General features: G+C 37.1%; 1 protein-coding gene and 1 long non-coding RNA gene across 2 annotated transcripts in view; both read left to right on the top strand.

The window, feature by feature from the left end:
• Positions 1–16477, top strand: part of LOC149557449 (uncharacterized) — a 55541-nt gene extending 39064 nt beyond the window's left edge. The window contains exons 5-7 of the mRNA XM_089832107.1: positions 274–396; positions 15761–15817; positions 15917–16477. Of these exons, the coding sequence (XP_089688233.1) occupies positions 274–396; positions 15761–15817; positions 15917–16041 (305 nt within the window). The 3' untranslated portion in view covers positions 16042–16477. The remainder of the gene's footprint in view (positions 1–273; positions 397–15760; positions 15818–15916) is intronic.
• A 1736-nt stretch (positions 16478–18213) lies between these two features.
• LOC149557448 (uncharacterized) lies at positions 18214–18705 on the top strand. The gene is made up of 2 exons (XR_016364880.1): positions 18214–18309; positions 18417–18705. It is a non-coding gene; the product is annotated as an uncharacterized LOC149557448 (long non-coding RNA).
• Positions 18706–22380: the final 3675 nt, after the last annotated feature.

Raw genomic sequence — 22380 nt, 5'->3', positions numbered from 1 at the left:
TCTGCAAGCTTAGACAATTTTTTCATTTCTGTTTACGCAAACTCTTTGCACAAATCTAGTAACACATTCCCTATGGATGAGACCTTAAGAAAAGCCCTGTAAGCCCTATGGAATGCAATTGTGATTTCTTTTCACCAAGAAAATTCAAAATACCTATAACATATGGTATACTTGAGTAGGATCTGATGACTATGCAAAATACTGTGAATTATTATGTTCATTCTCAATTATTCAACTCCTTATTTTGCTGCTCCTTGCTTTTACAAAATGCAGTCTGCATACATGGGACCTACATGGAATATTTGGAGTCAATAAAAAGGGAGGGCCTCAACCGTATGACGAGGAATCATATCCACTTTGCAACAGGTTACTATGGGCAGGATGGTGTAATCAGTGGTATGTATTCTTTATTATGCTATCTATTTTTTGGGATGTATATTAGCTACCTCACAGGTTTGAGTGAAGTTTGTCTTATGTTCCCAAATTGCCGTTTTTAATTGTAACCTTTGAAGTTTGCTAGATTCTTCCAGTTAACTTTTAATAAACAGAGTAGTGAAAAGTGAAAGGAAAATGACTAAATTACTGGTACTGGTATGGGCATGGGTACATGTATGAGAACTTGTTATGAGGGTACAGGCAACTTTACCCTTGGGTACATTCATACATGTTTGTATACACACACATGTCACATATAATTATATACATTAGTTATAGAAATATGCAAAATTCTAAAGCTAAATACACATAATAGTATAATACTTCATCATTGATCAATGACAAATGCCATTTGATTGTTTGTGATTTCAATATTATGCCATATGCCATATACTATATATCATATATGTTTAGGGTCATGATTCAAATGAGAATCACTACAGTTGCGAAATTGACAACTAAAAATGATATTTATGTTCGATCATGATCATCATTATTTGCTTCAAATTCAAGATCATTTGAACCCAAAGCAGTGCTACTAGGTGCATCATGTGTAAGTATCTCGCTAACATAACCCATAGCAAAATCTTCAATAATTTCATTCAAGGTGGTACACTTAGGGGTTACATTTTAATGCTTCATTGACCCATCCTTGTAGTGGTGTTCCCTATGTGATGGAAGATGCAAATTGCAGTAAATATAAACCAAGTTTTTTGCCTTTTTTAGCAGCCAACCAGTTATGCCTCACTTAGGTGATAAAAGAGTATGTACTCCAATTCTGTCAGCAGAAGAAGAACTTGCAACCTGTTGATGACCAACAAAACTTAAAAATAAAAAATGCAAAATAAATTAAAGAATTTTAAGTCTCAAGTGGTATTTTCTGCACGTGTTATGCATTTGTTTATCATTTTTTTCCGGCTAGAAGGACAATGTTATGAAAGCTTTCAACAACTTTATTACTACAACAAAAGCAAGGCCCACCATGATACACAACAAAGGCAATTAGTTTATATTTTTGCCTTGAATATCTTGATACCTTGAAGATGCAAATGCAACGACAATTCTTCATTGTTGGGCTCCACAACATTTGTCTCTTTCATACATTATATGGTCTTCCTTTTCATGAATGAGGAGACGACTGGCTTCATACTCATACAGGCTGCTATCTTTTCCTGTCACCTGTATCATACAACTACATATCAATGAACTTGACATTCAAATGAGTATGGCGGGGACCTCCAACCAGCTATCCTTTTCTTACCCTTTTTATTGTACACCTCACATTGCAATGCTTTTCTAAACCTATCACAGTCTTGTCTTCCTAATTGTTTTAGTTTGTATTTCACTTTTATAATGCTTTCTTCATATGCTCTCCAATGTCTTTACATGTCTTCTGAATTTGCTTCAATCAGCCACTGCTAACTTCATGATTTAGATCACTTATAATACTCTCATAACTATATAAAACATCCTTATGACTGTCCATTAAATCTTGTCATACGTCATCTTGTCTTAGCTCTCATACCAATTGCAATGTTCCCCTTTTTGGGATTACTCCTAGGCACCTTGTAAATATCGAGTCTCCTTTCTCTTGTTGGATGTCGATTGCTGCTCTCTCGGATGAGTGTTATTACTTAGTGGTTCGATCTTCCTTGATTGATGTCGTAAGGTTGTTAATGTTTTGCCCAGAATATTAGATAAATAACTAAAAGAGAAATAGAGGAAGGAGGCACAAAAGACGCAATAAATTATCCTGGGAAAACGCTTCCACTTGAAGGAAAACACCCAATGACACTAGCAAAATATCTCTTTTATTGACATAAAAATGTTCAAGTACCAAGCTTTTCACTTGATTGCATTATGACACACTAATCAATCACATAAATAGATTGAATTGAGACTCTTCATGTTACATGCGAATGTGTCATCAAATTCCAAATACAAGACTTTTCAAATTTCCCAATATTCAACACTTTATATTTCCATATGCATGCCTCTTCGCATATTATTAAATAATACTTCATATTTCCATACGCACGCCTCTTCGCATGACACATGTTATTAAATATTATCTCAAATATTATTACAAATAACTTCTTCATCTGAAGATGACCATAACGATCATAACTGTCATATTTCTATTTCATAAAATCAGAGATAAAGATCTCTATCGCAGCTACAATCTTCAACACTCCCTCTTAGCAAGGGAGAGATCTTTAGTATAGAGGTACACAGCTGCAACCAAAGATGTTGATAATAAATTCTCATCACATAAAATATGTTATCTCAGCATAACATAATTCACCTTAGTTAGCACATAAAATGACTTCCACCATGCCTATTTATGAAGGGTGGTCCACTATACCTACTTGCAGAGGGTGGAACGAGGGTTTTCACCTTAGACTTCTTCTAGAGAAGAATACATTTGTAACATGGCTATTTTTGCAGAAGGTGGTTTGCCATACCTACTCGCAGAGGGTGGAACGAGGGCTTTCACCTTAGACTTCTCCTAGAGAAGAATGCATTTCCACCATGCCTACTTACAGAGGATGGAGTGAGGGTTTTCACCTCAAACTTTTCCCAGACAAGAACGTATTTACAACATGTAAGAGTAGCTGAGATTCTCTCTCAATAAAGACTCCCTCTCAGCAGGGACAACTTTGATCACCAAAAAAGATAGTTGATTCCAATAAGCTTGCAAAGGGTTAGTCATCTCCCTCTGTCACATAAGCTCCCTTTAAAGCTGATGATACTTTCTGAGTTATCTGTATTATGAATTCAGTCCAAGACTCTACATAATTTTGCAAATAATCTCTCATTATCCCATCGATCAGTCCTGCAACTAGGAGAGATCAAATATAGAAATCAATGCTAAAAGCATACTATTTTCAAATAATTCATGATCTCTACAAGAAATATATAGAATATTTATCTCTGAGCTGATAGCAATCCATCATTCTCTTTTTGCAGTTTCATAAAATTATTACATAGCATACACTATTACCAGTAACAAATCAATATCAATATTCAAGGATATTAAGAAAAACTACAGATCGAGCAACCATGATGAATTCTGTTTCAAGTGGTGAAGAGTAATAACAAGAACGACTACATCTTTGACCATTTTCACATACTTGCACCCTTTTGAAACTGAGATAGCTCAAAAGTGCTCTTCCACATCAATCAAAAGGATTTAGACAAAGGTGAACTACACAAACTTTCATGATGTTTCAAAGGATAAAAGACGATCAAAGTTGCTATGTGAAATGCCCATTTCTTCCATAGATGTCGCTGTAGCTCTGGTATAATAAACAAATCTACCTACCTGAAAGAAGGAACTCAGATTTGTTATCAACTTCCTCCCTGTTATGTACAGGACAATCCTTTGAGACAGAATGAACGAAAGGTTGTTAATAAGTACATGACCACAAGATCTCACTGCGAAATCCCCTAATGACTGTCGGCACAAGCACTTTTTAAAAGATATCCTCCCCTATCGAAATCCTGTCATTGGAATCGTCACCAACAACTCCTAGCGCTAACCCCAAATGAAATGGCGACAAAGGAGGTATCGATGACGGTCTCAGATTTTAATTCAAATAAATATTCCTGACATCAGCCATTACAAAGAGTTTATCAGTGCAAATACACAGAAGATAGTGATGCAATCTCAAGACAATAGAGATATAACACTAAACATAATGGAGCAGCAGTACGATGAAGAATGAACATCAATGATGAGATGTGAAATTTTTTTACTACAGAGGTAATCACAAGGTAGGATCTGACACATAGCACTCTGAAAAACTCGGAACATTCCTATATTGTTGTTACCAAACTTGGCTTTGATACTATGTTAATGTTTTGCCCAGAAAAGTAGATAAATAAACTTAAGGAAAATAGAGAAAGAAGGCACAAAAGGCACAAGAAATTATCCTAGGAAAACCCTTCCACTTGAAGGGAAAAACCCAGCCACACCAGCAAAATATCTCTTTTATTGATATAGAAATGTTCAAGTACAAAGCTTTTCACCTTACTGCATTACAAAACACCAAGTAATCACTAAAATAAATTGAATTAAGGCTCTTCATATACATGAAAGTCTCTTCAAATTTCAAATACAAGACTTTTCATATTTCCCAATATTCAACACTTTGTATTTCCATATGCATGCGTCTTCACATGTTAGATTGAATTGAGGCTCTTCATATTACACACGAAAGCCTCATCAAATTCCAAATACAAGACTTCATATTTCCCAATATTCAACACTTAATATTTCCATACACATGCCTCTTCACATGACACATGTTATTAAATATCATCTCAAATATTATTACAAATGTCTTCTCCAGCTGAAGATGACCATAAAGATCATAACTGTTATATTTCTATTTCTTAAAATTAGAGACAAAGATATCTATCACAGCTACAATCTTCACCAAAGGTATGGGTGAGTGATGATTGATAAATTCCCTTTAATATTTGGAATGAATCCTCCTTTGTACTTTATTGGTGGGAGGGTCACCACCTTTCGTAAGGATTAAGTTTACACTTTTTAGTGTTGCCTTTTATTACAGAAGTAATTGGTAAAATACTTGCTTGTTATTAACAGAGACCGAAAGGTCAATTTATACAAAAGAATAAAACGATGTTTTTTTAGGAAACGATCGTAAAGAATAGAAATATTCTATTTTAACAGAGAAAGCTAAAAAAGCGAAAGCAAACTAAAGTTAAGTAAATATTTACAATAGATAACCATTAACTAATAATAGATGACTATCTATTATCGTAATACCCTCCCTTAATGGTTAATCTATCTAGAACACCAAGCTGCACTCTGAATTTGACAAACTTATCAAGACCAAGAGGCTTCGTGAGAATCTCTGCAGGCTGGTCTGTGGTAGGAACATGTTGCAAATCTATAGTCCCGTCTTCAACTAGCTGTCGTATGTAATGACAATGAACATCCACATGCTTGGTTTGTTCATGGAAGATTGGATTTCGTGCTAATTTGATAACGCCTTCGTTATCAACAAATAGAGTAGTCGGTCCTATTGGTGACATTTGCATATCTCCAAGCATCCGACAAAGCCAAACAACTTCACATCCTACCTTAACAGTCTTTCTGTATTCGGCCCCTGTAAAGGAGAGAGAAACTGCCTGTCGCTTCTTACTGGTCCATGTGACTGCATCAGATCCCAAATTGAACACATATCTAGAAGTTGACTTTTTATCATCAACAGAGCTTGCCCGATCTGAATCTGTGAATCCACTGAGTTTAGGATTAGAACTTCGAGAGTACAAAAGTTGATAATTTGAAGTGCCCTTCACATAACAAAGCACACGCTTTGCTGCCATCCAATGATCAGCCTTAGAAGCTATCGTAAAGCATGAAATATAGCAAACTGCAAAGTTGATATCAGGCCTAGTAGGAGAGAGGTAGATGAGGCTGTCTACTAGTTGCGTGTATGTAGTACCATCAACGGAAGGAGAATCGGACTTTGCTGATAACTTGAGACTTTTCTCCATAGGGGTAGATGCAAGGTTGCAATCTTGCATACGGAATTTGTCTAACAGGGGCCTGGCATATCTAGATTGAGATATGAATATACTAGAAGACTGTTGTCAAACTTCAACACCTAGGCAATAATGCATGAGCCCAAGGTTAGTCATATCAAAAGACTGGCATAAATTTTGTTTGATTCCCTAAATCAAAGATGTCGAACTGCCAGTGATGATCAGATCATCCACATAAATAACCAGAAGGATGATGTCACTGGCAGTAGTCTTGATGTATAGATTTGAGTCTGAAGAACTCCTCTTGAAGCCTTGATCACTGAGGTACTTATCAATTTTTATGTACCATGCCTGAGGGGCTTGTTTCAAGCCATAGAGAGCTTTTACCAATGTAAGAGCTTGATGGTCTTTACTAGCAACCTTGAAACCAAGAGGTTGTGTCATGTAGACCTCTTCATGGAGATCACCATTTAGGAAAGCACTCTTGACATCCATCTGATGGACCTTCTAGCCAAACTGTTCTGCCATGGCTAGGACTAATCTGATGGTGCTCATCTTTGCAGTAGGAGCAAAGGTCTCCTCATAATCAATGCCCTGATGCTGAGAAAAGCCCTACGCCACTAAACGAGCTTTGTACTAATCCAAAGTACCATCCAATTTGTATTTGATTTTGTAAACCCATTTGCAACCAATGGGTTTCTTCCTTGGTGGAAGATCAGAAAGGAGCTAGGTGTTGTTCTTTAGCAGGCTCTGGTGTTCAGATGTCATGGCCTGTTCCCACTCTAGAATTCCTTTAGCTTCGGAATATGTTTGAGGTTCAAACACACTGAGTGTTGGCCATGAGAGCAAAGTTAACAAACTTTGTAGTTTTGCTCTTTTTCCAACCAGTTCTCCCATTTATGAGCTCATCATCATGAAGAAGAACAAGTGTCTTAGCCCACCACTTAGGCCGGATAAGAGAATGACCAACAGTACTATCAGGAGATGCTTGATGATCAGGTTCCTCATCAGAACAATTTGGATCAAACTCAGGTGAAGCATCTACAAAGCGAGGTGATCTTGTAGAAGTCAGAGGTGTCTGTACAGGTATCACTGGTATAACTGGAGCTGCAGAGCTATTGGAGCCCTCCCATCAGGTGGACCTAATGGAAGCCGAATTCCCAAATCACGAGCCTTCATAGGCTGGTTTGTTGGATCAAGAACAAGAGAAATAGGCATAAAAGGTCCTTGCTGCTCATCAAAGATTGCTACGACTGTAGATGAGATGAGATGTCTCAACATTGATCAGGCAGTAGGCTTTATGAAGACTGCTATATCCAACAAGCATGAGTTTCTGACTCTTGGCATCCAACTTGGTGGGTGATGCATCAGGGATCCAAACAAAAGCAAGGGAGCTAAAAATCTTCAGGTGATTGATTCTGGGCGTGCAACTTGACCAGGCCTCTTCCAGAGTTGTACCTTTGACCGTCACTATGGGTGACCGGTTCAATAGATAAACTGTAGTGTTAATTGCTTTTGCCCAAAACTTCTTCGGAACATGTCTGTGTTTGAGCATGGATCGAGCCATCTCAGTGATTGTCTGGTTCCAATGTTCAACTACACTGTTCTGTTGTGGCATGTGGGGTGTGGTTAACTAGCGTTTGATGCCATGTGCATCCAAGAAGCTAGAGAAAACATTAGAGCAAAATTCCCCCCCATTGTTTGATCTAAGAGTAATAATAGAGATTTCTTAGACTCTTTTTCAACTAAAGGTGTAAACTTTTGAAAGACAGGAAATGCATCTAATTTCTTTTTAAGGAAATACACCCATATTTTTCTACTAAAATCATCAACAAACAACAGAAAATACCTGGACCCAAGAACAGGAGGAGTGGCCATAGGGCCACAGGTATCAGCATGAACAAGTTGAAGTACCTGAGAAGCTCGCCATGAATCACCGATGGTGAAAGGTGTGCGATGTTGCTTCTTAGCTTGACATGCATCACAAACTCCAAGCTGTTGAGTCTGAATCTCTGGCAATCCAAGAACAAGCTCATCCTGAGCAAGCTGTGAGAGATAATGCACATTTAAGTGTCCATATCGCTGATGCCAAAGTGTGTTGATAAAAGACCCCCCGAGCAACCATAGCTAAGTCCTAAGAATCACTAGAATCAGTAAGTCTGAAAAGACCATGATCCTCAAGACCCACTGCAACAGTAGACTAAGTTGCTCGACAGTGATGGTGCATTGATGTGAATTGAAGGTGATTGCCAAGTGTGGAGAATGTCATAGGAACTGACTAACCGAGAATAGATTTAGTTCCATCCCTAGAACGTAGTACACATCAAGGAATATGATATTCCTCCTAGCACACTGAATCTGAATGTTGCCTTTGCCAACAATCGTGTACTCCTCTCTGCCACCAAAAATAACAGTGTGAATAAGGTTGGTAGTTAGTAAACTAGTCTCTGCGGTGAGTGAAATGATGAGAGGCACCTAAATCAATGTACCAGGCAGACCATTTCACATGATTTGCAGGTCTTTTAGCCATGAAAGTGTAAAAGGAATATTCTGCCTGATCAGTGTCCTCTGCACTGTTCGCTTTGGGCTGCGAACCTGATTGCTTAGACTGTGTAGCTAAGCATTTTCGACATTCAACCTTCATGTGTCCAAACTTGTGGGAGTAGTGGCATTGAATGTTCTTTTGGGAACCATTTGATGCTGGAGCATAAGACTTTTGGTGAGATGGTTGTTGAAGCTTGCCTTTATCCTTCTAAAAGGATTTCATAGCAAAGGCTTGCTTTGTGGAGGTGGAACTGGAGTTGCTACTGAATTGTTGCTTCCACCTATTTTGCTGAAGCAACAGTGTGCAGAGATCAGTGAACTTCAAATCAACACTAGTAGATGTGATGTTGAGAGTCTCGATAAAATGCTCATAGAACTTTGGTAAACTTTGAAGAGTGATAACCACAATATCGTCTTCCTTCATCTTGCAACCATTGGCAAGCAACTGATCACGGATTTCTTGATTTAGGTGTGCCTGGAGTGAGGTTTGCTCATCCATGACAATAGAAAATAGAGTGTTCTTCAGAAAGAAAGCTCTACTTTTGTCAGATTTCTCATGAAGACCTTTGAGTGTGTCCAGATCTCGACAGCTGTCTTGTCGGATGGAATCTGAGAAAGCTAATCATCAGCCACGGATAATTTGAGAAGCATCACTGCCTCTCGATCATACAGATCCCATCTATCTTGATTAGGACCGGGAGAAGTCAGACACTTAGTAACACCTAAAACAAGTTGATCAGTGTTGTGATATTCAAAAATTGGGATGATCCGCCGCTTCCATGTGCCATAATTTCGATTGTTGAATTTGGAGTTGTACTCAAGCAGAATGTTTGTCAAAGATGCCATGGCACATTTTTCAATGAAAAATGTGAAAAGCTGTGAGGGCACGTTTGAGGCAAAAAAATCAAAGACCCAAAAAATTCGGAGTGACCTAGAAGAAAGCTTGGAAAACCCAAAAGGAATACGCTGTCGTTTTTTTGGATCCACTAGCTTGAAAATTGAGGTACCCAGAAAAATAGACGACAACCCAGTTGAGCTCTCGAAAAACCCACCAAGAATCTGAAATCAAAATATTTTTTGAGCTCAGAAATTAGGGTTTCGGAAAAAACCCTAGTCGGCAGCAATGGAGGCAAAAAAATGGCAGAAAAAAACATTTGGAGGCAGCAAAATGGCCGATTTCTTCTGTAAAGATTGGTTTCCTGCCAAAATGTCACAAATTATGAAGAAATAGACACCAAAAAATGGTGTTTCAGGCACGTTTTTAAAGAAAAATGACACGAAAACGTTGCTATTAAAAAACGTCTTAAAAAATGCAATAGTTTGCTTTAGATCACGACCATGGACAAACGACAGTCTTTGCTGATGCCGTTTTTCTTAAACTCTTCAGGAAAATCTTTTTTTTTTCTTAAACAAAATGCATAAAATTCTTACAAGGCATGAATTTCCCCACTTAAAATGATGAAAACCCATTCTAGGGTGATTTTTCCCTTGGGCTTAGACAAATTTTGAGTCCTAAAGTCAGGGATATCCCAACAAAACATGAATCAATCCAGCCATGGGTCGATTTGCCCTTGAGTCTACTTAAGGATGAGAAAGGAAAACTCTGTATGGGATTCGATTTATCCCTACATGGGTTGATTTTCCCCACTGGTGGGAAAGTGAAAATGATTTTTTCTTAGTATAAATGTTGAAATTAATCCCTGCATGGGTTGAATTCCTCCACTTGGATGAAAGGAAATAAAAATGGATACTCCTTATGGAGTTCAAATTTCCCCTTTTGGGGAGGGTAAAGGGCGAACTCAATGAAATAATTTGAATCCCTACATGGATCTATTTTCCTTTAGAGACACTAAAATTAAAATTAATTAAATAAAGGGAAACAAATTAGTTGTATGAGCTTCAAGGTAGGAGTTCTTTCCCACATTGCTTGTGTGGGTGAAACTCAAGCAAAATTTTCTTAAAAAAGGCAAGCTGCAGGCACATGAAAACACAAAGGGCTGGCTAAGTGATCAAAGGTGGTGACTTCAAAGGGGCTTTGAAGGTTGGTAGAAATCATCCAAGGCTGAAAGTTGAACTTTAGTGAGATGAAGAAGAACGATTTGAAGGGTGGTGGAAGAAGCTGAAAAGAAGTTAAGAGAGAAGCAATCAGATTTACCCAAGTGTGAGAAAAAGGATGTGGCTACAGCCATGATCAAGGTTGCCAGCATAGGAGGTAGAAATCAGGAATTCCAACGTGGAATTGCTGCGGACAAAATGAAATCCGAATTCAAGACAACATGGGCGATTGTGAGGAGTAAGGTCCACAGATTCAAGTCTGGATATTCTCAAGAGGCTCGGTTTGCAAGGGTCAAGAGAACATAGGTGATTGTAAGGAGAAAAGTCCACAGACTCGAGTATGGAAAATTTTCAAGAGTTTGTGATTTGCAAGGGAGAAAAATCAGAAGTCCCAAGGACAAGTGAGAAGGGTATACAAAGTGCAATACCAATTTCAGAGTTGATTTAGTAACAAAATCCACAACCTTTAAAGGCTATAAACTTGTGGGACTTCAGACACTTGTCTGAAAACTTTGTCCTGGGAGCTGTGATTTTGCAGGTGAAACTAAGATTTTTCAAAGATCAGTGATTAGAGTGTTTGAGAATGAAATTCAAAACCAAAATCTAAGTGTCTTAAGCATGTAAGGTCGTCATTGTTTTCAGACTTTGTCTGGAAACTTCCTGAATGGTATGATTTTATGAAAAATAGTGAAAAATTCTCGAGCGATTAATTTGTATCAGAATTCATTGCGGGGTATGTGGGGTGCATTTTGACAAAGAAACCAACTGATTTTAAGAGGAAAATGCCCGAGGTAAGTATGTTGTGTATTTGTCTTTACAAAAATCAGAATTCATGCATTAATGAAAAGGTTTGGTCTTTACATGTTGAAGTCTAAATGGGTCGATTTAGTCATGATTTTAACATCTGATCCATCTGTTTATGACTTGTTTGCTGACCATCTCCTCAGACCACCTCTTTAGACGTGTCTTCAGAAAATTTACAAAATACACGACTAATAAAATTCTGAGGACTAATTTTAAGGAAGCTAGACAATTTATGTTTGTAAGCCTTTCGGAGAAGATTCCAAAAGAAAACAAAATCTAGTGAAGAAGGCTCCCATCACCATCCAAAAGATGACTACGAAGAAACTCCTGAATCTCGACCAAACAAAGTAGGAGTCAAGGGGCACTCTTCTCACCATTGTTTCTATTGATGAAGCTAGAGAAACCAATGAGAGTTCTACGATGCCTAGAACCTCCTCGTAAAGTCTTATGATGATGGTCAAGAGAATAAGTGGAATACTAATATTGCAAAGCCTTTGAAAAAGGGCCCATCGAGGAACCATGTTGAAGGCTTTGTAGAAGTCAGCGAAGCATCAATAAATCTTCGAGGAGTGAAAATGAGCCTCCTCAATGATGGTGCAGAGTCAATGTGTGATCCATAGTCTGGTAGTCTTGTCTGAAACCATCCTAGCCCCTAGCATGAATGCGATGCTGATCCAGCTCCCGAGATAGGAAAATGTTGACGATTGTGGCATAAAGCATTGGGAAAGAATGACTGACCATAATAGTTCTATAGTTATTGGGTCAGAAATAGGGCCCAGGTTGTGGATCGGATGGATAATGTGATGAGAATAAGAGGGTGTAAACCCCAAGAAGACCACTTGATTGAAGAGGTTGGATTAGACACAAGATGATAGCATCGTACTTGAAGAGCTTTGCTTGAAAGTTGTCCAAAGGACATTTTATAGTGACTTTTATCGTTGTCCCTATTAGTTTTGCACCAAGAGGATGAGCAAGAATCAAAGCAAGGATTGAATAAGGAACATGAAATCAATTAATCCCTATGACAGGTAAATTTCCACCATAGGTGATTACATGCAGGGAAGCAAATGAGGAAAGAGGAAGGATTAAACAATGCAATTACATTATGGATAATTCCACAACAAAGAAAAGGGAACTTGATATGTTCAATAAGAAGACTTAGAGGATTCAAGATCAAGCCTTCATCAAGTAGGGATGTGGATAAGTCCGAACTTAAAAAAAAGGAGGCCACAGACAAGTTCAAGTTCAAACTCAAGGACATTCATGTGTACCTGTGCAAGGCAACTTTCCGCTTGATTAAATGCTTGAAGAATAAGGACTATCTTATAGGGAGATCAACTTGTCCCTATTCACATCAATTTTCCATAAGGATTAAATAGGATTTAATCCAAGGACAAGTCGTCAAGGACTCCAATTTGTCCTAGACAAAGAAGAAGACTTCACCACACGAGGATTGATCAAATTGTACATGGAAGAAAGGTCAACAAATGAGAAAGATAGCCATCATCAAGGGCTCAAGGATATGAAGACTTACAAGTCCATGATCAATAGAGGGAAATTGACCACTTCAAGAAAATTGAGATATCAAGAGCAATTTGGACATGTTCAATTTGAGAATTTCTTAAAAAAGAAAGATAATGAAGAATTGAAATAAGAATCAAAGGTGAGCAAGATGAGGTGATGTCCAATCATCATTCAACCAATTAGAGCGCTCCAAGTTGATATTCCAAGGTCATTCAACTAAAATCATTGACAAATGGACATGTTGTATTGATGATATGCAAATAATTCTTGCACCCTTAGAAGATAGCACCCTGCTATGCTTAGTTGACATAGCAAAACAATGACGAGTTAGAGGGTCACCCCATCATCAACATTGTCTTACTGTTTACATTCTGAGAGTTATTTTAGATTCTTTAAACCCTTATCCCTTTGTAATGTGTTTGGTTGGAAGAAGTTGAAGTAGTTGATATCCATTGATTCAACATCGTAAGTCCTTTTGTCATAACCAACATATCACATCATAAAAATTGAGTGACCGTCCACAATAAGAAGGAATTTTGGGATTGTCTTATTTGATCACACAATCCAGATACATTGCTTAGCATATGAGCTTCCTTATTCAAGAGATGATTTGGTATTTGGGGTTTCATCCTAGAATACTAAATGTTTTCATCGTGCGAATTGTAGGGGAATAAAACTGACATCAACATGACCTTATTGCTGTGGCTAATTGACTATCTCACTTGGAGTTTGCCCAGAATTACAAACTTCCCACACAGATAGTCTAGAAAGCTAATACTACTTTGTTGCCAAATTGCTGTTCTACCTGCTCCAAATAAGCTTCAACCATTTTAACAAACAGTGACCAATCTTAATTGAAGACAGTGAGCACTTCCACCAGTCCCAATATCCACAAGCTTCAGTAGCGGGCCTTACTGGCAAAACAATCCTAAGTATACGTGATAAAGATTAGTGGAGCTCACAAATGGCATAATAATATTAGATAGCTAATGAAATCCGCAAGTGCCTTCAATGTCCAAGTAAGCTCTGCTGTGAGAAAAAATGCTGACAACAATAATACGTGCTCCAATCTTTAGAGGAAACACAAGAAGCAATGAATTGGGGCCCAAAGTGATTATTCAGGATAAAATGACTTAATATATATTGGCTTCAGTAACACTAAAACACAACCCAGAAATATTTTGCATGATAATTTTCTTTAAAGCAGCGACTCCATGATATTATTTGCCAAAATTACTTATCTCACCAACTACAGGACCTGCTATAATACTTCAATGAATTTGAACTGATAAAGTTGATAGTAAACATACAACATATGTGAAATATTCAATCCTTCTATTTTGTCGAACTCCTTTATTTATTCTGCACATGTCATAGAGATAAACCAGTGAAAACCATGGACGTACACCTGGCCTAAAAGCCCAGAGTACTGGGTGTGGGGATGCCTGAGGGACGGGTACTCCGTGTACCCGTGTATTGATGCCGCCCCTGGAGGTCCCCTGCACCGTGGACACACCTCTCCCAGCCCTTTGGATGCTGCGAAACTTGGGTGCGGCGGGACAGTGCTTGGGGACCTTCCAGCCGCCCCTTGACTGCAGGTTTGAATGTATGAAACTTTTACTGCTAATCTCAAAAGACAAATGGCATCATTTATGATAATAACTAAAAATTGTTGCATATGCTTAGCACACATTTAAAACCTGATTTTTAAAAACTATTAGGATTTTTTTTGAAATTGTGAGAGTTTGACTGCAAATCTTGCCCTTGATTTGTGAGTTGTTTGGCATGGAAAATTCTCAAGTCTGGATTGCTTGTGATCTTTTCTCAGATTATGCTATGATGGTTTTATTGCTTATGATATTTAAATGCTAAGTTACCAGATTCTCTCCAGCAACCCTCAAAATCTGGTTCAAATCTGTACAAAGTATGGTCCTTGTTAGTTCTCCCCAAATTCATGTACATAGCCACAGATTCACTGCAAATTCTGTCAGAGGAATGAATTTTGAAGAATTTTCTGCCCAGCAGCTGAACCTGAGCCAAAATTGGTTTCAATTTGAATTTGCCTAATTTGTCTATTCGATCCCCGCAATCCTAAAAGTGACCACTTGAAAGGCCAAAAAAGATGGTTTATATCTATTGAATATATATGCATTTGTGAGTGAGAATGAAAACTGGCTTATAGAGGAAATCCAAATTGACAATTGCTGAAGTCCAAATTGACGATTATAGAGGAATTTTTTAAAAAAAGCAATGATATATTCTTTGAATCCAGGGCTTAAAATCTGAATCCCAATTTTTGATCTATCTTGGTTAGAAATCCTTTAACCAATTTAAAAAAATTTCAAATAACTGCACTTATCTTTTGATGATTCCTTTTATTCTCAAACTGTCACTTGATATGGAAATATGTCCCATGCATGCGACCAAGCAAGTATATGATGTTGTATGTATGGCTAAATGATGCAATTAATATCCTATTGAAATGAGACATTGATATGGTGGTGTATTTTTCTATTTTGTTTTACTGTTAGCAGAGTGGTGATGGACTTATTTGTTGTTGCACACACACACACACACACACACACACACACACACACACATTTAAAAAACATGTTTTGGTACGGACGAACCCAAAATGACTCCAAACCCAACCCCAAAAATATTTGGACAAATTTCAAACCCGAATCTCGAACCTGCATCTGTACTAGAATCCGAACCAGCAACTTAGTTTAAATACATCAACTCCCATTTTATCTGCATTTTAGCATTGGATGATACTCTGGCATGAAAGTTATCAAATTTTATATTTTAAATTTCTTCAGCACATTCAATCAATTATTTTCATGTATTCAGCTAATGTGTGAATTTGTAATGATAGGAGTGCGGCAGGATTGTGAAGTTGCAATACATATGAATGTATCAAAGTATTTAAATGGTAAAGTTTCTAGTTTCCTTGGATGTTCTATCAGCTTTAAATGCTAGTTGTACTTAAGTTCAATCTTTGCATTTAATTCATTTATGATTCCTTTTGCAGATAAAATGAAGCTCTACCGTTCTGAAAATGGAGTGATTTTGGCTGAAGGTCGCAATGGTGTTGTACCACCTGAATATTTTTCCAACATAGAAATTCTTGGAAAGAAAAGAAACAATAACCTATGAAGAGAATATTAATTTTTTATGCATGCATAGCAGTGGTCTGCATATGATTAAACAAACAGTACAAGCTTGATATGGGCAATGGATCTGTGGGCCCATCTGTTGTAACAGGTGACTGATCTGCTGATTCCTTTTGTGCACTCTTAACTGGTAGTCAATGCTATCTAAAATGTCAAGAAGTGCAGGCATATTTAATAACTGATCTTGAACATAGGGGAGTAGAGGATATATGAAAATGTTCTATTCATAAACATCTTAATTTGGTTTGCATGCCATTGATGATTCCTTTTAGCCAATGGGATGTAATTTTTTTCTAGGTGAATCTCTCTATTTTCTGGCTATTCTGTAGAATATCTTATCTGGGAGATCACCAAGAAATAGTGTTGTATACGTAACTTTTGGAAGTAAATTAGAAAGTATTGTCCCTTTTTTCTGACTATCTTCTTGTCCTCCTGTAGAGCAAAACAGAAAGATTGTAGGTAAATGTATGTCAAGAAACCTTTGGGTGTTGATTTGGTGATTGAGTATTTTCTTCTTCATACTTGATTGATTTTATGGATCAGACCATTTCAATTTATACAGAAAACTATTCATGGCAAAAAATAATTTGGGCTTCATGTTAATATTACAAATCTGGGTGAAGATTATTTTATCTTATCAAAATTATCCAATGCTTTGTTGTGAATGAAGAGTTGGCGTGCCCAATAAATTATTAGAGAATTAAGTTTTTATTAATTAAGCTAGCATGAGAGCAACTTGGAAAAAATTATATGGAAGATTGAACTTATTTGCAGAAATCAGATTTTTTTTCTTTTCAAATACCACCACATGCAATCCACCTAGTCTGCACTCCATTTTAAAGTAATATCTCTGATGTTAGATTATTTTTATATTTAATGGTGACTTCTAGATATTGTAAAGATCTTGTATAATAGATTCAAGGTTACTGGGAGATGGGGAGACTTGGAGGTCTCCGGTATTGGTACTGGTAGTGGTACAACTTCAATTCGAAAAGAGGAAATAGGGGAATTTAGAGAAGCAATTTTTTAATGGTTTAAATAATACTAAATATAAAATAGTAAAACTGTACTTAAAGACTAAAGTAGCTACTAATAGTAATGTCAGATTAATATAGAGTCAAATAGTTCAAAACTAACATAATCATATTATTGTATCTCATAGTCATATACCTGAATATTGCATATGATCAGCATCCTATCAGATTAATAATCGCTGAGCTTATCATTAGATATTCAAATTTTAATACCAGATGGTGGACTGCAAATGATTGGGATTCTGTATCTTACAGAGCCTAAAATCGGGAATACGTTGCGTACAACCTACCCACTTAAGTCGACACTCATTTGTTGTTATTGCAAATTCATATTTCTTTTTTTCTATTCCTCCTACGGTGCCAAGATTGCACGTTCATTCACTTTGTTCACCTTCTCTTTAAATTAGCTTCTTTCAGTATAAATTTCTGTACCAGTGTCACCCCTACATTTAAACTGTCATGTCTTTTTGACTTTATTAATCATCTTCATGCCATTGTAAATAGTAATTATAACCCCAGTTCTTCCTAGTAAGACACGTCATCAGCCTTCTGGTGGTGTTACCCACTACAACCCTAATTTTCTTGTGCCCTTCTGTTTTTAAATTTCGTTTACATTTGCAAAGTGAAGGTTACTTTCTGCAATGCAATGGCATCACCAGTTTGCCTTGGATGAGCTAAAGCAATGGTTTACAACTTTACTGTCATAGGTGTGTTACTAATTGGAGTGCATTTTCCATAATATAACTATCCATACAAAATTTTCAATTTCTTTATTTGGATAAAATGTACAAGTAAATGGGGTTTCTTTGTTAAGTTGTACTATTGTTGCTATAGCTACCGAGGTTCCAATCTCCGCAGGGCTTCTGCCATCACAGTTTTGTGCCTTCATTAAACCATTGTGTTTGCAGATTGTAAACTGATGCAGTGTTTATGCTGGGTGGTTGATAGGTGTTCATGCCTGTGCTAGATTCAGGCTAGTGTGCTCATGGGCTTTATGCCTCTGCTATGTTACTGTGCGGGCTAGCCTGTTGTGCTGCTGTTATTGGGGATGAGGTCCTTGTTTGTGGCCTCACCCATTTATGTTCCAGGGTAAAAATACCCTTTAACTGCTTAAAAAATAAAGTAATGAATAAATCTAGCTAAATAATGGTTGCATGTTGACAGGTACAATGCTAGGCTATTAGCACTTTACATATCAGTGGGTTGAAGTATTCGAGGTATATAAAAACAGTAATCTGGCCATAAAATCATGCCTAGAAGCACATTTACCTGCAGACCAATTTATGTGTATGTGTACTGACGATAGAATCTCCCACTTTTGCAGTGCGTGATATATTTTCAGGATTGTAGATACAATTAAAGAGCTGGCTATCAACTGGTGGGAAAAGTTCAGGATGTCAACGGAGAGTAATAACCTGGTAACATGGTATGACAACATTTGATATATTTACGAATGGTATTAATGGGTTTTGGAGGTTTGAGTGTAAATAGTGAATATAAGTTAAATCATTTTATATATTTATGAATGCAAAAAATTGTAATAATGGCTTTCGAAGCTTGGAGTGTAAAGAATGAATATGAATTAAATTATTTACAGGTTACCTTGGATTGAATCAGTTGCTATTTTAGCTTTTACATACAAACTAGTACTTTGTTGAGTTATGAATTTTTCTTATTAAAATAACAATTTAATCTATTTCCGAGGCTTGGAAAATCCAACACAATTCATAACAGTTGGGTAAACGCTGAATTATTTTTGTCCCTCTGAATTTTACAGGTACAGCTCCCTTTACAAAAGATTTATCAATGAATTCAAAAGATCAAAATTAACTAAATGCACACTTTTGCCATAAAGTGTATGAGAAACGCTCATGTACTCTTGGGTACTGAGGTAATCATTTACATACTTATATTCAATGAATGAAAAGCTCATAGCCTTTCCACAAACGAGCAAAATTTAACTAAGGAAATTGAACTTTACAATAATTTAGACTAATTTTGGAGGAAGATAAATGGAAATGAACAACAAAGAAATAGCAGTAGATATCACATAGAACTAATCACCACAGTTCACGAAGTAACTATGCCTGAATCCGCTTTAAACACCATGTTTTATAGCACAACAAAAAGTGATATATATATATATATATATATATATATATATATATATATATATATATATATATATATATATATATATATATATATATATATATATCCAAAATAGCTTCTTTAGCACCAAGTCATTTAAGAAAGCATTCCCAAATATATGAATGTCTATCTATCGCTACTTCCAAAAAATTAACTTAAGATAGTACTAGCTTTTATCAAAGTATACTTTGGCTTCTAAAAATCTAACCCCTAACTAGTTAAATGCTCTAGCATTTATAGTTCATTACAAACTCGAAAAGGCCTCCATCAAAGCCCAGCCTTTCGGTTGGAAACAATTACGATAACAAGAAATAGTTTGGGAACAACTTGAAAAATAAAATAGAAAATAATTGCTTCCAACTAAACACCATCGCCAAACATCCCTCCATCCACCATAGTCCGCTTCACCAGTTTCTATTTCCTAAAGGCACTTGTGAATTCTTGCATTGCCTGGGAGTGAGGATTCTTCAGGCTGAGTACCTTTGACTTGCAAGCATCCTTTTGCCATTTTAGCTCTTTGATCCTTAGACTTTGTCTCGGTATGAGATTCTTGTTTAGGTATAACATCGATTCGATGATTGCCACTGTGGTGAAGTCTCCAGGGGTACGTGTGTCATTGTCTTTAATTTTTGTCATAGCATTATTGAAGTTCTTGATCAAGACTCGGAGTCCATGTTGCAATCTTCGAATTGTAGGATTCCAGTGGGGTTAACAACTTGCATTTCCTTTAGGAGTTCTTTGTGCATTCTCGCAATTTTGGTTTCTACTGATTGCATTTCTTCACTGGCACCTTTGTAAGTTGATTCCTTCCATCCCATATTGCTCTTAAGAATGAAAAGCATGCATGAGTCCACAATTTTCATGGGATTTTCATTTAGGAACTTCAATACTCCATACTTCTCAACTTCGTGAACTTGAAACACAATGGCCTAACAGCGATTCTGATCAGCTTCCCATACCAACACGAGGGTTTGAATTTCACCCAACAACACTTCCCCTTCAGCGTATGTGGTAGTGAAATCCAAAATGAACTTACCGCCTTCTTTTTATAATGGATGTCACCCATTCCTGTACTGCGTCCAAGAGTAGTTTGCCCCTTTGCATTTGTTTGACCAACTGTTGGCTGTCTGAGGAATTAGGGTCAAAAGACTGTGGGGTCTGGACCAAAGGAAGGGCGCCTAAATTCATCAGCAAATCTATATAAGTCACCATGGTGATTACCAGTGCCTTTAACTCTTTCTTCTCTTTGCTATCCTTTTCTGATTGAGTTAGCATATGGTCCATAGAGAATTTGAAGAAATGATTACCAATATCTCTGTTAATGGCTCCTAATTCTATAGTGGTTACCTTGAATCCTTTAGCATCGATTTCTCCGGATTCATCTTTTTGTTTGTATGTAGCCACCTCTACTATTACTCTTCCGATCACTAGATCTTTGATTAGGCGAGCATCACTCTTCATCTTTTTACTCTTAGAACCACGAGCCGCATATTTAGTGATAATGTCTTTAACAGGTGTAGACACAAGCTGTAGGGTTCGCTTCTTACTGACTGAACTAGACAGCCATGATAGAATAGTAGGAGTAGCGGTTATCCCTTGACTTCCTTTGGGAGGAGTCATGAACTTAAGTTGATCCAACCTAGGAGCTTCCACTAACTGCACATCACCATCCTATGTATCTAAGAAGCTGAGTTCTTCTCCCAAACCTTGCTCTTGAGCCAACATTTTCTCTTTTTGGATCTCTTGCTGTATGAGTGCCTCGGATTTTCTTTTTGACCTGGTTCTAGGGGGTGTACTTCATTTAGGGGACAATGTTCTTTTTCGCTTATTGGGAGTTGAAGTATCACCTGCAACATGAGACGAAATAGGTATGTCAAAGGTCAATGTTTCAGAGAAGGAAACTTTCTTTGGAGATTTTCCAGCTTGTTTTTCATTGACAACTTTCATGTTCCTTCTTCTCAATCAATTATCTGTGTGAGTAAGAATGGATTTGGTCCTCAAATTTATATCATCTTCTTCCTCTTGATTCCACTCTACCTCCAATTGTTTTAACTCACTAGCTTCTTCCCATCCTGGTTCAACAATATCTGAACCATCCTCAACCACCCCTTCCAACTGAAACTTCAATTTGAGAGAACTAATTTGCTGGAGTGTTAATCTTGAATGATCCTTCTTTATTACTTCTTCTTCATCATTACAATCTTGTCATAAATCTTCTAAATGTGGAATCGTGGGTGATTGACCTTTCAAACCAAGTACTTTAGCCGCGAAACCTTTGTTGTTGAAATTCCTCCTTCCTTGGTAGGATCCAAGATTGAAACTTAGCAAATTGCTTCCAATGACTGAGGCATTAATCATGTTGCTACAGGTTAGGTGACCAAGTTTAACAGGGAAAACTGACTCCCAGGATTCTTGAGACAGATTGTCTTTAATTACTTAAAACAATTGTCTACAAATTTTAGCTATGATAAAACAATCAAGGGCATACCGAGGCAGTTTTATTGGTTCTTCTTGAAATCCCCCTATCCTTAAGTATGTGAACTTAGGAAATTGAATAAAATAGCTGCCATAAGTTTGAAATAGCCTTTGGGCTTCTGAGGATATCCTCGGCATTGGTGTCTTCTCAAGATTCAAGTGCACACTCTTTATTAACACATCATGCGTTTTTCTAAAATCCTCCAACACTCTATCCCTTTGGAGCAAAGGACAATACTGGTAAACAGTTACGTCTTCATTCCAAGTCTCATGAGGGAGAGGTAATATTGCTGATACATGCAACACAATAGGTTAGATAGGAAGAGATGTAGAAATCATCTCTTGACACTTTAGCATGTTTTAGCTGATTTCTCATTGAACTAGCTATCAATTTTGCCCAATCTAGCATTTGTTTTCCTTTCAGAATGAATTCTACATAACAGTACATCTAATCTTCAAAAAGAAAAACATCCAAAGAACCCTTAACCCGGTGCAATAAGACCATGAGGTCATGAATATGAGGTTTCATATGATCCTTGGTGACTATTTTGGGAAGTCTAGAACTATCTTTATAGTTTGTTTCTGTCCACTTCTTGGCTATCATGTTACAATATTTGTCTGGACTCTCTTGATACTCAACTAGAGACTGAGTAGGGCTAAAG

Source organism: Cupressus sempervirens, chromosome 5, assembly GCF_028749045.1.
Source record: "Cupressus sempervirens isolate cs-2001-9-10 chromosome 5, ASM2874904v1, whole genome shotgun sequence".
Lineage (NCBI taxonomy): Eukaryota > Viridiplantae > Streptophyta > Pinopsida > Cupressales > Cupressaceae > Cupressus > Cupressus sempervirens.
This window is presented reverse-complemented; position numbering and strand designations above follow the sequence as displayed.